At 36.5% G+C, this 16,427-nt stretch overlaps 1 protein-coding gene across 13 annotated transcripts in view; it reads right to left on the bottom strand.

The window, feature by feature from the left end:
• RYR2 (ryanodine receptor 2) overlaps positions 1 to 16,427 on the bottom strand; it is a 415,779-nt gene that overhangs the window by 93,368 nt on the left and 305,984 nt on the right. For 7 of the 13 annotated variants that reach the window (XM_032184912.1, XM_032184915.1, XM_032184916.1 and 4 more), the window contains 8 exons: positions 16,211 to 16,351; positions 14,460 to 14,623; positions 11,977 to 12,055; positions 11,232 to 11,321; positions 9,960 to 10,097; positions 8,639 to 8,716; positions 7,537 to 7,612; positions 1,966 to 2,092 (listed from right to left, as the gene is read on the bottom strand). In XM_032184912.1, the coding sequence (XP_032040803.1) occupies positions 1,966 to 2,092; positions 7,537 to 7,612; positions 8,639 to 8,716; positions 9,960 to 10,097; positions 11,232 to 11,321; positions 11,977 to 12,055; positions 14,460 to 14,623; positions 16,211 to 16,351 (893 nt within the window). The remainder of the gene's footprint in view (positions 1 to 1,965; positions 2,093 to 7,536; positions 7,613 to 8,638; positions 8,717 to 9,959; positions 10,098 to 11,231; positions 11,322 to 11,976; positions 12,056 to 14,459; positions 14,624 to 16,210; positions 16,352 to 16,427) is intronic. The other 6 variants (XM_032184913.1, XM_032184920.1, XM_032184921.1 and 3 more) reach the window with 1 other exon arrangement.

The raw sequence follows: 16,427 nt of genomic DNA, 5'->3' as shown, positions 1-16,427 counted from the left end.
TCTGAGCAGGTATATCAGATGGTCAGACGATTCAAGGGTAGCCACAAGTGTAAAGTATTTGTGAGAAATGTTCCTGAATCTAGGCATCAGTTCACTTATGAGCATCAAAATGGACTAGCTGGCAAGAAAGAGACCTCTGAAGTGCGTAAGAGAGCTCAACATCCAGGCAAAGGTATTGTACAGACAGAGGCTGTGCTGGTACTCAAAAGATCCATGAATGTGCACATGCTTGTAAACTTGGAGAGAAAGGGAAAGGAGGTGGAATGCTTTCACTACTGAACTTCAACCTTTACCATCTGAAGTGGGGGAGGGAGGCTTGACTGTCTATAATTGTTTTATATGTGAGTTGAAGGCAGCACTTTGTCTGTAGAAGTCTGTGCAGCTGGGCATGTTAGCATTCCTTGTGTGTGTGTAGGTAGCTCTTGGAATCATGCTTAAATTCACAGGCAAGTTACATTCCATAGATTCCCTAGTTACCAGTTCTGAAAATGATCTGGGCACCTAGACTTGGTTAAAGATGAAAGTTAAGGTTTGAAGGGTCATGGAATGAATTAGAATGGTCACAGTCAAATAAAAGACTGGACAGGAAGACATGTATAGCTGTAAGTCAAGTGGTAAGGGGACAAAGGAAAAACATGAAGCAGATGCTTGTTTGTTTAGACAGCACAGTAGACACAGGGGCAGCAGGTACATGGAGTTTATCTTGATAGAAGTATCTGCATTTTACTGGCACAGGAGGATGCAGATAAGGCAGGAACTACTAACCAGATGATCAGTGTGTCCAAGTTAAGAAGTACATTACCATCCCTCTTAGCCTTCCCCTCCTCTAAAAACCAAAAGCCACTTTTCACTTGTGTTTAAGTTAGACAGTAATAAAAAGGATTAGTCCAAAAGGAACATGTAACCTTGAATATAGATGAACAGTCTTTTTTTATTTTGACAGGGGACAAGAAAAATAAACTTTGCTGACATCCATCTTCATACATGCTAGTCCACTGAAGGCAAGTAAATTGTATTATTTTAGCTATCTTGAAAGACTCTACCTAGAATTATTACATATGCTGTGGGACTCTATAAATGGACTGAATTTCATATAATATTTAAACAAAAGGAAGTGGGCAGATTTCAGGCAGATGTGCTAAGCTAATTAATTCACAATGATTATTTAAATCCATCTCTGTGCTTGTTTCATTCTCTTACTAATATTCATATAAATACAAATCTCAGATATGCTTTCAGTCTTTCCTAGTGATTCATATTTCCTAAGCCATACTGATGAGGCAGACATTAATTTAATTAAAATTTTATTCACAATGTATTTAGTAGGTAAATATATGTCCTATTAAAGCCAAAGGGAATCCTGCAGAGAATGTATGCTAACTGAATTATTCATGCTATTCTGATTATTACATTTATTCACTATTATTACATTTATGCTGCAGACTATATCAGGAAACCTTTTTAAAAACATTGTTTTCATTTCACTTTATTTCAGTAACACTACAAATCAACTCAGTTAAAGAAAGGAGTAGTAGATTTTAGAAATGAAACTTTCTGATCAACACAATTGTCTAGAGATTTCTACAAAGAGGTGTAGGTGTATGACATATGCCTGTAGCCTTAATAGTTCTATCACTTGTAGAACATCAACAAATTTACTAACAGTTGGATGTATGGAGACACAATGGAAAGAAGAGGTATGTTACAATGTTGAGAGGATATACAGAATACACATGCATTCTGAAGAACAATGCTTGCACTTTCTGCAAACCCTAAAAACCATAAAACACTTCTTCCTTACAATGTTCTATATAAAGAAGCTGATCCTTACCCTCAGGTACTGAAACCTTAATATGACCCTTTGGTTTTGTTTGTTTTTAACACAGGGGAAAAAAATAAAAATAAAAAACACTACCAAAGAGTATTAGAAACCTTCTGTGACACTAGTAGTAAACAGAAAATTACCTGGAGACAATATATCCATTAATCTGAAGAAATTTCAGAATATCCTGTGCTTTTTCTCTGTCCTTGGCTTTTTCTTTGGCTGTTAGAGTGTCATAAGGAACAAGAAGAGGGTGGTTGCCTCCTCCTACTATGGAATATAGAAAGAATTAAAACATAGTTACAGTATCTGTTGACACAGTAAGTCCTGATATGCAAAAGCACTATTGTAATAACACATAGCATGCAAGTACAGCACAGCACAGCATAGCAGTAAAACCTAGTCTGAAGTACCAACAACTCATTTTTTGACAAAATTGCCATTTTTTTGTAGCAATTGCCATTGCTACAAAATTTTCAGATATAAACCTTAGACAGGGCTGCATACATAGTTCTAACATGATCAGTTGCTGTAGATACCAGGAAAATATGTTGGACTTAAAAAAAAAAAAAAAAAAAAAAAAAAAAAAAAAAAAACAGTTGAAGAAGGAAAAAGTGCTTAACTGTTATGAACATGCATTATCATTACAACTTGATTTAATGAAATTAAATATATTTCAATAAATAACACATCATTTCACAAATGAACAAAACCAAGATCTGTCATTCCAACAGAGTTCTGCTTTTATACATTCTGATGAAAGCAAAAATGGTTCATGTAATTTAGCAAGCTATATGTATATCTAAGACCTATGAAAATGATGTAGTTCAATTCAATAGTAATGAATTAAAGTACTAAAGTAAAGTAATGAAAACTAGAGTACATTTTTCAGACAACTGCCAGTCTCATTAAAAGAATATCGCAAAAACAGAGAGGTGAACAGAATAAATTGCACTTGTATCGTTTATAAAAGGTGGTTGTGGTAGCTTCACAGTGATAACTAGCTGAACCAACTGCACTGTTCTCTTTCTCCCCCTCCTCAAAGACAAAGCGGGAGAAAGTATCTTGGAAAAAAGGTCATAGGTTGCGATGTGAACAGTGAGAAACTAAAAGCAAAATAAAAACACCTTCTATTCGCCAGGGGAGTTTTAGGTTAGATGTTAGGAAGAACTTCTTTACTGAAAGGGTTGTTAGGCATTGGAACAGGCTGCCCAGGGAAGTGGTGGAGTCACCATCCCTGAAAGTCTTCAAAAGATGTTTAGATGTAGAGCTTAGGGATATGGTTTAGTGGAGGACTGTTAGTGTTAGGTCAGAGGTTGGACTCGTTGAACTTGAGGTCTCTTCCAACCTAGAAGTTCTGTGTCTGTGTCTCTCTCCCCCCCCCTTCCCCCCACCCCCCTTTTTACCCTTTTCTACCTTCTCCCTGAGCAGTGCAGGGCAAAGGGGAATGGGGGCTGCAGTCAGATCCTAAGGCTTCATCATCTGCCACTCCTTCAGTCATTCTGCCCCTGCTCCAGTGTAGGGTCCCTCCCACAGGATGCCACTCCATCTCGAACTGAGCCTGCGTGGGCTGGTCCTGTCTGCTCATAGGCAGCAGGTCTTCAACAACTGCTCCAATATGGGTCTGTACCATGGGGTCCATCTGTCAGGAGCGAACTGCAGATCCCCCAGACCCCCTGCTCCTGCATGGGCTCCTCTCCACAGGCTGCAGCTCTGGCCCGGGGCCTGCTCCTGCGGGGGCTCTCCATGGGCCTCAGCCTCCTCCAGGCCACATTCACCTGCTCCACCAGGGGCTCCTCCACGGGCTGCAGCGTGGAGATCTGCTCCATGTGGGACCCATGGGCTGCAGGGGGACAGGCGGCTCTACCAGGGGCCTCTCCTTGCACAGGCCACGGGGGAACTGCTGCTCCAGTGCCTGGAGCACCTCCTGGCCTCCTTCATTGACTTTGCTGTCTGCAGGGCTGTTTCTCTCTACATTTTCTCACTCCTCACTCTCCCAGCTGCTGTTGCACAGCAGTATTTTCTTAAATACTTAAATCTGCGCTCCCAGAGGCACAGCCAGCGTTGCTCCCTGGCTCGGCTCTGGCCAGCAGTGGGTCCCTTTTGGAACCAGCTGGAGATGGCTCTGTAGAGCAGCTTCTAGGCTCTTCTCACAGAGGCCACCCCTACAACCCCCGCTACCAAAACCTTCCCTAAATCCAATACAGTGATTTATTGATATCTCTCTAAATGTAGATGGCTAACTTGGCAAGAACATAAAGTAGCTATTATTAATATAAATATCTTAGGAAAAACAAACATTATTAGGTCTTCAATTTCTCCCTCATCACAATACATTTATGTGATAATTGCTACAAAACCCCACAGAATGGTAAAGGTAATTATCAAACTTATCTAAGAAAAAAAATATATTACAGTAAGTCTGTAGTAATATTGTAAAAACAAAGGAAAAATTCCCTCAAGAAAATATTGGAGACCTATTCTTTGCTGATTTTGTAAGCAACATAAAATTTTCCATGAGTCCTGAGTCCTTTTCAGTAAATGAAAAATGATAACCTATTGGCAAGTAAATTTTGGGGGGAAGTATAGCCTTTTACATTGAGATTATTCTTACTTTGTTATCACAAATGTGATCTAATTCCACATAGTACAGCTGAAGACAGATATGTAGAAATCCATGCAAGCATATTAAGTATATATGTATCTGTGAAAGTTAGTAAGACTATAACAGATTGTGAATCATAATTAGTACACTTGAATATTCAAGAAGGGGGATGCACTTGTATTTTCAGTTAGCTAACATACTTCCACGAGAAGCCTTAAATGAAAAATATAAGCATTTTCTGCATTTTCCTACATAGTAAAGAGATACAAATCAACAAAATCTAATTGCTATGATAAAGCTACTCCTGTTTGCACTTCACAAATGTTGCAGTAAATGCAACTTATTTTCAGGAAAGCACACAAATGCTTTAAAAGCTCTTATCATCTAACACCACTAAATCTCTACTTGGTTCAACAGAGATAACAGGTATTATCAGACCTCCTCTTTAAGAAGATTAAACTGAGCCAACAATGTAATGAGCCAATAAGAGCTTAATACACTGAAAGCCTCAATTTTTCTTCATTGTTAACCACAGAGCTGTTCTTTTTTATTCTAAGTTATACACACTTGGAAAAGACTTGAAAAAGACCTCTTAAGATTCTCCTAATTTCCAACCTGAACTTTCCCCGGAGCAACTTGAGGCAATTCCCTCTAGTCCTACCACTAATTATCTGCAAGAAGACGGTTACCCACAGCTCCCCACACCTTCCTTTCAGGTAGTTGTAGAGAGCAGTAAGACCTCCCCCGAACTTCCTCTTCCCCAGACTAAACAACCCCAGTGCCCTCAGCTGCTCCTCATAAGATTTGTGTTCCAGACCCTTCATCAGTTTCATAGCCCTTCTCTGGAGACACTCCAGGGCCTTGATGTCTTTCTTGTAGTGAGGGGCCCAAAACTAAACACAATACTTGAGGACTTGAGGTACAACCTCACCAGAGCTGAGTACAGGGGGACGATCACCTCCCTGGTCCTGCTGACTACACTGTTCCTGATACAGGCCAGGATGCTGTTGGCCTTCTTGGTCACCTGGGCACATTTCTCGCTCATGTCAACAGCCTTTCCCTCATCCACTAGGAGGGTTACCTGGCCATAGAAGGAGATGAGTTTGGTCAGGCAAGACTTGCCTTTCACGAACCCACACTGGCTGGGCCTGATCCCCTGGTTGCGTGATTGCACTCAAGATGACACGTTCAATCACCTTTCCTGGCACTGAGGTCAGGCTGACAGGCCTGTAGTTCCCTGGATCCTCCTTATGACCCTTCTTATAAATTGGCATCACATTAGCAAGTCTCAAGTCATCTGAGACCTCTCCAGTTGACCATGACCACTGATAGATGATGGAAAGCATCTCAGCAATCACACCTGCCAGCTCCCTCAGCATCCTCAGGTGGATCCCATCTGGCCCCTCCAACACTTACATACTTCTATCTGCAAAATTTCTGTAAAATTCTAACTGTCACATTAGCTTGTTACAGAAAAGTTATTTTGAACTTCAACAGAAAGTAGTTTTAAATCTGGCTTGTGATGTAAACTATAATTTAATATATTATATTAATATGTAATGTAGTATATAGTATATATGTACATGTTGTATGTAATATAAATAAATAATATCATCAAATAACCTATTTTGACTCCCACTAGTGTTTTAAGTTTAAAGTACTCCATCATTAATTCTGTTTGGTAATGTCTGTATATGTTACCAAAAACATCCAGAATAAATACTCAATAAAAATTTCAAGAAACATTACAAAACTGAAGCTACTTGAAATCACCTGTTCCAATGACACTGAAGTTTGCCTACCTGCTCCCCCACTCTCAATGAAAAAAGCAAAAAAAAAATGGCATGAAAGGTCTCATCACTGAGAATTCTCATGTTTTCATTAGAGAACAGTGGCACATAATAAACTGGAAGACATCTTGCCAACATATTGAAAAAAAATTTTAGAAAAAAAAAGGATAATCCTCCTAAACATACTTGTATACAAAGTCCACACTACTGTTCTGTTCTTTAAAAATGTTTTAAAAGAACATATTTCAAGACTAGAATATATGCATACACACACATACATGAGGAATAAAACACACTCTTGAAGGCTAGGTTTTGTTCAACTGATAAATGCATTTACATTTCACACCAAGAAATTTCTCAATCAAAAGCCTCTTCTTCATTTGTTATAGCTGCCTCTAGTCATTTCAGTGCTATCTTCCTTTGCATAACACTGTAAATGCTATACAGCACTCTCATTGAACTGCTGCTCAAAGGTAAATCTGTGTTCAGAGCTGCTAAGTACAGTAGATGCATTCAAATATTAGATATTAGATATAGATTCAAATATCCCAGAATTAGTCCATCCTGCAGCTACCTAACCTGAATAAAATTTAAAAGAAAAAGTCTATAAAATTAAAATAAAAACTGTAATAAGGGGAAATATAATTAAAGGTATGGAAATTTATACTGATTTATCAAAGAACCCTTTCAGGTGTAACTTTACTTTTTCATAAAACTTCAACTACTGTAATTTAGCTAGAAGCTTATGTATAAAAATGCAAGCACACAATAAAAGGAAAAAAAAAATGTGAAATTTGGTGTATAGTGTTAGACTTCAGACCTTTGGATAACACAAAACCCTAACTTCAGTCATTTTCAAATGAAAACTTGCAGTTTCTCCAAATATTATTTCCTCTCTGTGCAAATATAATGTAATGCACAGTGAAAAAATATCTTTAACACATAAATAAAGAAATGTATTTAACTTGGAAGGAACAAGAGTGGCACAATATATCACAAAAATCATCACTTAGATAAGCAGAGATCACAGATCATATTCAATTGTTTACATGGAATCAAGGATCTGCTCTAGGTTTACCCATTTGTCAATTCAAAACACCCTTTTAAATTTACCTGAAATAAAAAGGGACCTCAAATGGAACAGAGTTCAGAGACCACAGGGCAATAGTCTGACATAAAAGCTAGAAGGAAAATGTATTAAGGTATCTTCCTGTATTGCAATGGAATTGGTAAACTACTTCAGCAAGAGATGTTACACTCAATATTATAAAAGCTCAGGTAAACTTCTAGACACTAAAAATATCTAGAGTTTAAATTACCTTTTGCTTCAAGCTCCATTTTCTTTTTCTTTGCCCATATGTTATGGTAGTTTTCAGCCATCATCTCTGCCATAGCCTTAGGAAAATGGAGAGTTCAATGATATGTGCTGCAATGGCCAACTCCCAAGGAAGAATAAATTTCTAGTTGATATGAAATAACTTTTGTGTACTAGCAGTTTCCATACAATTACACTGTAAAGGTTCACCAAAACCAAGAGTTTTTATTAAGAATTATGATATAGCATTTGTTTAGGATGGGTATACATAGGCAGTAATTAGGGACCTGATGCTGTATAGAGAACTGTTAAAACAAAAAAGAAGGAACCACACAGAGAAGGAGGAAGAGTACTGGCATGTCAGACAGGGACTTCATTCTCAAATCAAGGTGAGCAAGAACCTTGCTAAGGCTCTGACGGCCTTAGTAAACGAAACAAAGGACAGCAGACCGGAGGACTGTGCCAGAATTGTTGGTGGTGGACATAATAGTCAGTAACTACATGGATATTGCCTGGTAGATGTGGATACTCCTTTGTGTAACCACACGGTTAGAAGCACCAACCATTTTACCAGGGACTCCATAGATGCAGACAGTTTTTTAATGAGCAGGAAATTCTGCTCCAGTATGCACAACGAATAAGTATATTCTTATAAAAACTCTTTCAGACTGGTAATCTAGAAACTAAACCCCAAACTTACAAGATAAACCAGAAAAGCTCTCTCCAGCCTCCAACTAGTAAGAACTACTACTGCCTACTACTTCTAGCATGAGACAACTTTTTATACTCTCCCCTCCTGTCCTCCTGACTGTATACTGTATATTTGGAGCTACAGAATTTTCTAGGTTTCATTTTTCATTTCTTTCATGGACCTACAGTAATATACTTCTTTCAAGATAAGAGAAACTTTCAAGCCTTTCAACACGAACCATGTTTTTTTGAAATAACAGAGAATCAAAAAGTAGTGGTGAAAAAGACAAAAAAATAAAAATAAAACTGTATCAAAAGAAATAACAGAAACCACCAAACTTGTTTTCAATAAATTAGGAGAAAATAAAAAATTGCATGGTCAAAAATGTTAGGAATATTAACTATTCCTGACTTACATGTACATCTCTGGAGAGGGTGACATTGCTCATGTCAATTGCTCGAGGACTGTAACCATGGGCTGCATCTACTGAGATCTGAATGACAAACATGCAGAACAACGAAGTTGTTGGAGTTGTACACAAAGTATTTGATATGAAGAAGTTAACATTTACAAGATATTGAAAGTAATGAAAGTACTTAGGAAAAAAAGTGCCCTTTAGGGGGCAAAAGGGCCCCCCCTATATAGCCCATCTGAAAATATAGAAAGGGTGGTAAACTTAAGCTACATGTAGGTAAAGGTCTACATTTTTTGTTCCCAAAGACAGAAGTCATCAGACACAAACCCCACACATGTAAATACAAGAAAACATGTTTTAAGATCTGAACTCACCGTGAGTAACGATGTACTAAAGTTATGATTACATCTCTGCATTTACTAGCAATTTTTATCCAAAGAAGATGGTCAAATCCTAGGTCATCTACTTTAAGGTGAATTCAGGCAATAATCAAGCTTACAATTTTTTTCTATTCGAGCCTATTTCTGTATGGAATCTACTGAATATGATACTTGTCTGTTTCCTGTCATCCTCCCAGCTCAGAGAATACCACCAATTTGTCATTCTTTTTTTTACTGAAAAATTTGTCACTGGCTTGGTCATTATATTGAAACAAAAGGTCAGAAAAGGATAATTACCAGAGAGATGCTGGATAGCAAGAAATTAATTTGTATATACACCTGTAACAGAACACATTGCCAGTATTGTTCTACGTTATCTTAACAGCATTTTGATTTAAGAAGGCAATCCTGATGGAAAAAGAAATACTTTTAACATTTTCTGAATTTTGGCCATCTACAGATGCTGCATTAACATTAATATTTGTATTCATTTTCTGTTTTTAAAAAGGACAAAACAAAAATCATTTGCATCTGTACCTTTATTTATTTCTTTACTTATTTACATTAGCTACCTAATTCCAAAAAACATATCTTAATACCCAATATTGATGTGTAATAACCTACCAGATGTAATAATTCAACTAACTTTAAATCAAGTAAAAAAACAAAATCATATTTCAATTTTGTATTTATTTATTTATTTATTTATTTATTTATTTATTTATGTTTATTAGCTCCTTATTTTGAAACAAGGAAAGAAATTCCAGGTTCAGTGAACAGAAATCTAAACCAATCTTCAGTGTTGTACAATTGCTTGTAAAATATACTTTCATACATTTGGTATGTATTGGAGTATTATTTCATCACTTGTAAAATCAAAGAATGGAGAGCATGTTTTGCATGATTTTTTTTTGCAGTAAATTTACAATAAAGTTACTTACTTGACTGGTTTGAGATATGCGGCGTGTCCGATTATACAGTGCCATAGAATCTCCTTCCCGTGTCCTTTCAATCCGCCATCCCCATGCTAGCATGGTTTTCAGTGATTCTTTGATTGGCCATCGATAAATTTCTTTCTCCTAGAAAAATGCATAGGCAATAATTACATTGTTTTTCTTGTAGCTATACAGAGGAAAAAAAAATATATATATGTATATATATATATATATACACACACAGACACACACACAGAGAAAGGGAGGTGTTGGGCTTCTGCTTAGTTACACTGAGATGCAAAGGATTATACTGAAATCAACCCTCATGAAAAAGAGATACTACAATGAAGCAAATAAATCATACAAGATATTTCAGAGTATATTTATCATTTCAGAGGTGGGCAAAATTGTGGCCCTACAGCAAGCTGACTTATCAGGGATAAATAAGAGTGCTAATGGCATGCTCAGATATGAACTCAAAGGTAGAGTGGTTAATTATAAGGAGTAATGTGGCATTTTCTCTGCTTTATGGAACAAAACAATACAATCATAGAATCATTAAAAAGTATACAGAGGAAGAAACCTCTGGAGATCATCTTGCTCAACCTTTTGTTAAAGTCAGATTACCTAACCAAATTCAGTTAGGTTATCTAGACATGCCATGTCATGTCTTGAATATTTCCAGCATATTACTTCCCTGGGCAACCTACTCCAGTGTTTAATCAGGGAGAAGGATTTCCAGAAAGCATTTCTGCTGAAGTAACTTAATCCCACTGCCTTGCCCTGTCACTGTGCATGCCTGTGAATAGAATAACTACATCTTCTCTGTAACTACTATTTAGGTATTAGGAGACTGAGACTAGACCCCCCTGAGCTTTCTTTTCTTTAAATTGAACAAACCCAGTTCCTTCAACCTTGCTTCATTTATCAAGTTTTCCAGTCTCCTAATCTAATCCTGGTGGACCTCTGCTGGAGGAGACCAAAGACAATCTAAGTCTTCACTGAGCATTCCTGGATGACCTTACTGTAAGAATATACCCAGTTTCACCATTCAGACATGAGAGAAAATAGATTGACTGACCCACCTATTGTATAATAAAGCCCTATTGTCTCTATCTGAGATTTTGAGGAAGGCAACTATCTCACACTAGCTGATGCACTCAAAAAAAAAAAAAAAAGTTTTTTAAAAAAGTGATGTAAGTATTAGGCAATATTTTCACAATGAAAGATACAAACTTTCAATCTCCCAGGATGAACAAGTATGAATAAATTCCTCACCTTTTCAGAGAGTAATTTGTATTGTTTCATTAACGGTTGCACTTTTGCAGATTCAGAGTATGTTTCACCATATGTCCACCCATTGGCAAACTAAAAACAGTAACAAATACAGAGAAAAAAATAGGGAAGAGTGAAAAAGTTCTATTTTTATTTGTACAAAGGAACAGAACAATTATTCTGTAGGTCTGTTCTCTTAAATTTCCTCTCTACTATTTTCTCAGTATTTTCTCAACCAAAATTTATATCCACATACAATGAAATCAATTATAAGAATACCAACGTTTTTAAAAATTAGTGATTTCTTGAAACAACCATTTCAACATATTTAATTTTTATTGATTTCCTTTAGATATCTTTATAGAGCAGAATGCTGTGTTACAGTTGAGGAACAGTTTTTAATACTTGGCACCAGAAACTATCTAAAGGCATAACAATCCAAAGAGTATTTTCCATTAAAAATATAAATTTTAGGTCAATAAAACCTTAAACAATTACCAAGAATATTTAATTAAAAGTCAACAATAAAAATAATGAAATGCTGAAACACTATTTTGAAATATTCATGTGGACTTATAGAAGTCCCACCTCCAAAAAATGTGCTACAAGAAAATGTATATTTATATCTTACCTACGTACCAATTTGGAACATAATGAAAAATAATAATATTCATAGTAAAATATGTCTAAGATTAAATGGATACAAATAAATAATCTGATTTAGCTGTAAGAGGAATACAGACTTTACCTTTTCCATTGACCATTTATCATGAGAATGTTCTGCATATTTGTTAATGAAATATTCTAGCTTTTCAGGGATCGTGATGCTGAAAGTGAATGAGAAAAAAAAAATCCGTTATACCATACATGCTAAAATGTGAATTTTTGTTATGAAGAAAAATTAAAAAAATATATATATATATACAACATATACATCCACTCAAAGCATCTTACTGTGCTGGTTTCCTCACTTGCAGTTTGCTCCAAGCCCCAGTTAGAGACAAAATCTGACCTATTTAATGGGTGCTTAATGAGAACCCCAGCTGTCATAAGACTTTTGACACACATGTGTAAGTAAAATTCAAAGATACCCTGTACTCATGCTTTTTGTCATTTATTTCTATTACTAGCATTCATTTTGAGATTTAAGATATAACTATGACCTGTAGCTTCAGAAATGGAGTAATTTATTACACAGTCCTCTACAAATTAAGTGTCCTAACAGTTCTTTTTGAAACACATCATGTACTTTACATATTCCTATAAACTTCATTATATACATGAATACTTTAATTTATGAAAACTCAGAAGTTATATACTCAAGGGTTTATTTTCCAACACCCCATTGAATAGCTTAAAAATATAAAAATCCCTACTGAAACCAGAAATAAAAAATACACTAGTCATTGGTTAAGAATGTTTAAGCAGTAAAAGAAAAGTCGCTGTCCTTATTTATCAAACAATCATAGACAGAAACCCCTTCCAAAAATATATTACATATCACTATTTATCTGCATTCTTACAAATGAAGGGGAATAACTGCTTCTTGATCACTTTTAAAATAGCAAACTCTTTCTCCCAGGACAAAGAATTTAGTCAGCAAGTGTTACAGTGCCATCTACTGCAAAGCTGAAGAGTGTGGTTTTTAACCTTCAGTCACAAAGAGAATCACAGAATTGCAGGGGTTGGAAGGGGCCTCCAGAGATCAGCAGGTCTAACCCCCCTGCCAAAGCAGGTTCCCTAGAGGCAGGTTGCACAGGTAGGCATCCAGATGTATCTTGTATATCTCCAGAGAAGGAGACTCCACAACCTCCCTGGGCAGCCTGTGCTCAGTCACCCTCACTGTAATGTAAAATAAAATGATGTCATGTACAGTCAAAGTAACAGTCTGCAAGAGCCTAATAAGGCTGACCAGAAAATATTCACCCATCAGTTCATTAATTTATTTTTTTGTTTGTTTGTTTGGAAGTGTGTATTTTAGAGGGAACTCTTCTGATAGTATAATAACTTGCATTTAGAAATTTCAGAAATACAGTAAGTGGACAAGGACAATTAGGTTATATTATTGATATTATATGAATAGAGTTTAGACTGGTAAGCAGTGGGATGCAGGACTGGCATGTAAAGGAGTATAGGACTGGCTGGAAATGATAATGATTAATGTAGTGCTTTCTTTGTCTTGAATCATCATGGAACTGTTGACTCCTAAGGAAATGAGATGACTGATGATTTTGGTGATGTTAAGTAACATTTTCTGATGTTTTGAATTCATACTTGCTATTTACAATTTTCCCCTGGAAGGATACTAGAAGAAGTCATCTTTGATTAATTAACAGATAGTGTAATACCCTCACTATATTTTGTTAAATCTTCATATATCTTAGATACATCTTAGACAAATTAATTTTAGTGGTGATTGATGTGGGTTCCACATTACAGTCTAGATAATGGCTTCTGCTACCATATTTCAATGTGCACATGTGTACAAACATACTGTATCGAAAGTATCAAACTACTGACAGCATTTTGTTTTCTGAACATTAACACAGACAGAAAGCTCACACGGGCAATTGAAGCAAATGTTCTACAAGTAGTATTTTCAAGATACAGTGAACAACCACACCACTGTAAGACGCTATTCTATACAAAGGAGAATACGGACCCAACTGTAGTAAAATATGAGGACACAAAAATTCTTTTCTGATACGTGTTCTTTCTAAGTAATGTACTTAAAAGACCATGGTCAGAGTCTGACTGCCTTGAGAGAATGAAGTATTCCTACATCCACATTATTGGTAGTAAAAAGAGACTATATGAATGCACGATCATCATCATTTTCTGCAGGTACAGGCAAAAAAACTGTGTCTTAGCACATGTAAATGACAGGGATGATACAGAACTCTCTGCTTCTCCTGTACATAGGAACATGCTATGCTGTCTGTAGCAGATTTAGAAAGGTAACTGGAGAGCTCTATCTGAGGCTGAAAATGCACTAATGTTTATTATGTTTATTATTTGTTTATTATTTGTTATTATTTAATGCTTTTCATTATTTAAAATTAGCAATAAAAAAATAAAATATAAAGTTAAGGTCTCCATTTTATCTAAAAGATGAGAATTCAGAAGAGTCATGATTAAAAGGTCTAACTTCACATCATATCCAGCAACAGACTCCATCCTTCTTTTACACATTCATTATAAAAAACAGTCGCAACAAAAAGAATTCCTTACTTGGATGTATCAACAGGTTGAGGATTAAAGTTTCCTTCTGAATCCATTGAAGACTGTTTTTCCATCATATTTACATAATTTGATTCCATATAGTCTGGAGGTAAGGCCCCTGCAACTGCACTCAAACAAGGCAAAGCCAGTTTGAACAATTCTTGTTCATATTTCTGTGGACCACACAAGGGATATAAAATGAATAGTCAATGGAAGCTACTGACATCATTAGTAAAATTGATACAGCTACATGTGAGAACAAGCAGCCACAGAATGACTTTCTTAGTGCAAAATCGAATTTCTGTTCTGAAAATAAAGGAACATGACTGCACAGAACTTTAGTCTATACTAAAGATATAGCTAGGATCAAGCAAGCCTAGCTCTTGCTGAAGTAAATGGAAAAAGCAGTGATATTACTGGGAGCAACACTAGACATTTTTCAAATGTCTGGTAGGAGAATACAGCACAGGAACATTCATAGCATTTCCCAATACTTAGATTTGAAATGAAACTCATAAAAGTTTAAGCAAGTTGGTTAAAATATTCACAGAAAGAACAATAAATAAATATGAAGGGATACTATTAAACTTTTGTCCACCATAGGGTTGAGCCAAGGGTGATCCAACTACAGCTTATTAAACTAAGGAATATGAATTAGAATTAGCATAGGTCTTTTCCAACAGACCCACAAAGATGATTGAGTCCAGCGGCCTGACCACTTCAGTGCTAATGAAAAGTTAAAGCATACATGTATTATTGAGGGCATTATCCAAATGCCTCTTGAAGATTGACAAGCATGGGGCACATTACAAGAAAGCCTGTTCCAGTGTTACATAACCCTCATGGTAAAGACATTTTTCCTGATGTCCAGTCCTCCTCTGGTGAAGCTTGGAGCTATTCTTACTTCTCCTGTCATTGGTAACTAGGGATAAGACAGGAGAACCTCTCTCTTTGCTTCCCCTCCTCAGGAAGTCACAGAGAATAGTGAGATTGCGCCTCAGCCTCCTTTTCTCCAAACCCGATAAACAAAGTGTCCTCAGCCTCTCCTCATAGGACATGCCTTCCAGTCCTCTTATCAACTTGTTGCCCTCCTGCATTCAAGTATCTTAAAATCCATTTTATACTGCAGAGACCAGAACTGCACACAATATTCAAGGTGAGGTTGTATCAGTGCTAAATATAGCAGGAGAATCATCTCTTTTGACTAGCTTCTGGCTATGCTGTGTTTATGTTTAATGCATCCCAAAATGCAGTTTCTCCTCTTGGCTGCCAGGGCACACCACTGACTCGTGCTGAGCCTACTGTCAATCAACACCCCCAGTCCCTCTCTGCAGAGAGGGAGATGAGTGGCTGGAGAGCAGTCCTGGTTTTTACTTCACAAACTATACTTCCTTAAATCTCCATCTTTCAGCTATGTGCAGATGCTTGAATTTGCCTGTAGGTCTCTGAAATGTAGTTGACCTGTACAGATACACTTCAAGGTTACTTCATTATAAATATATATATATATATATAGAGAGAGAGAGAGAGAGAGAGAGGGCATTATATAAAGAGCAGACAAAAAGGTATACCTATGTTTAAGCTGAAGATAGAACAGGAAGATTTAAACTAGAAGTCTTCAATTTACTGAAGCCTGTATTTTTCTTTTAAGGTAGATAACACAGGGTTGATATAAGCTAGGTAAAAATAACAGATTACAAAAAAAAGAAGTTGCACAATAAAGCTCTTGTTAGCAGTAGACGGATAGTAATATGAATTACCTTTTGAGACAAAGCATCAAAAATACCCCAGAACAACTTCCTGGATAAATGAAGTTCTTCTTCGGAGGCAGCACCAAAATTACCCCATCCACCTGGCAAACAATAATACTTCCAGCATCTTTCATAATGATTCGTCAGCAACTAAAACAGAAGATATTTCAAAAGCAAATAAAATATAGCTGCCGGGGTTCTGCTGTTCTGGCACTCAACCTATACA

Source organism: Aythya fuligula, chromosome 3 (genome assembly GCF_009819795.1).
Source record: "Aythya fuligula isolate bAytFul2 chromosome 3, bAytFul2.pri, whole genome shotgun sequence".
In the NCBI taxonomy this organism is placed as follows: Eukaryota; Metazoa; Chordata; class Aves; order Anseriformes; family Anatidae; genus Aythya; species Aythya fuligula.
Note: the sequence above shows the minus strand (reverse complement) of the source record. Positions and strands in the feature narration are given on the sequence as shown.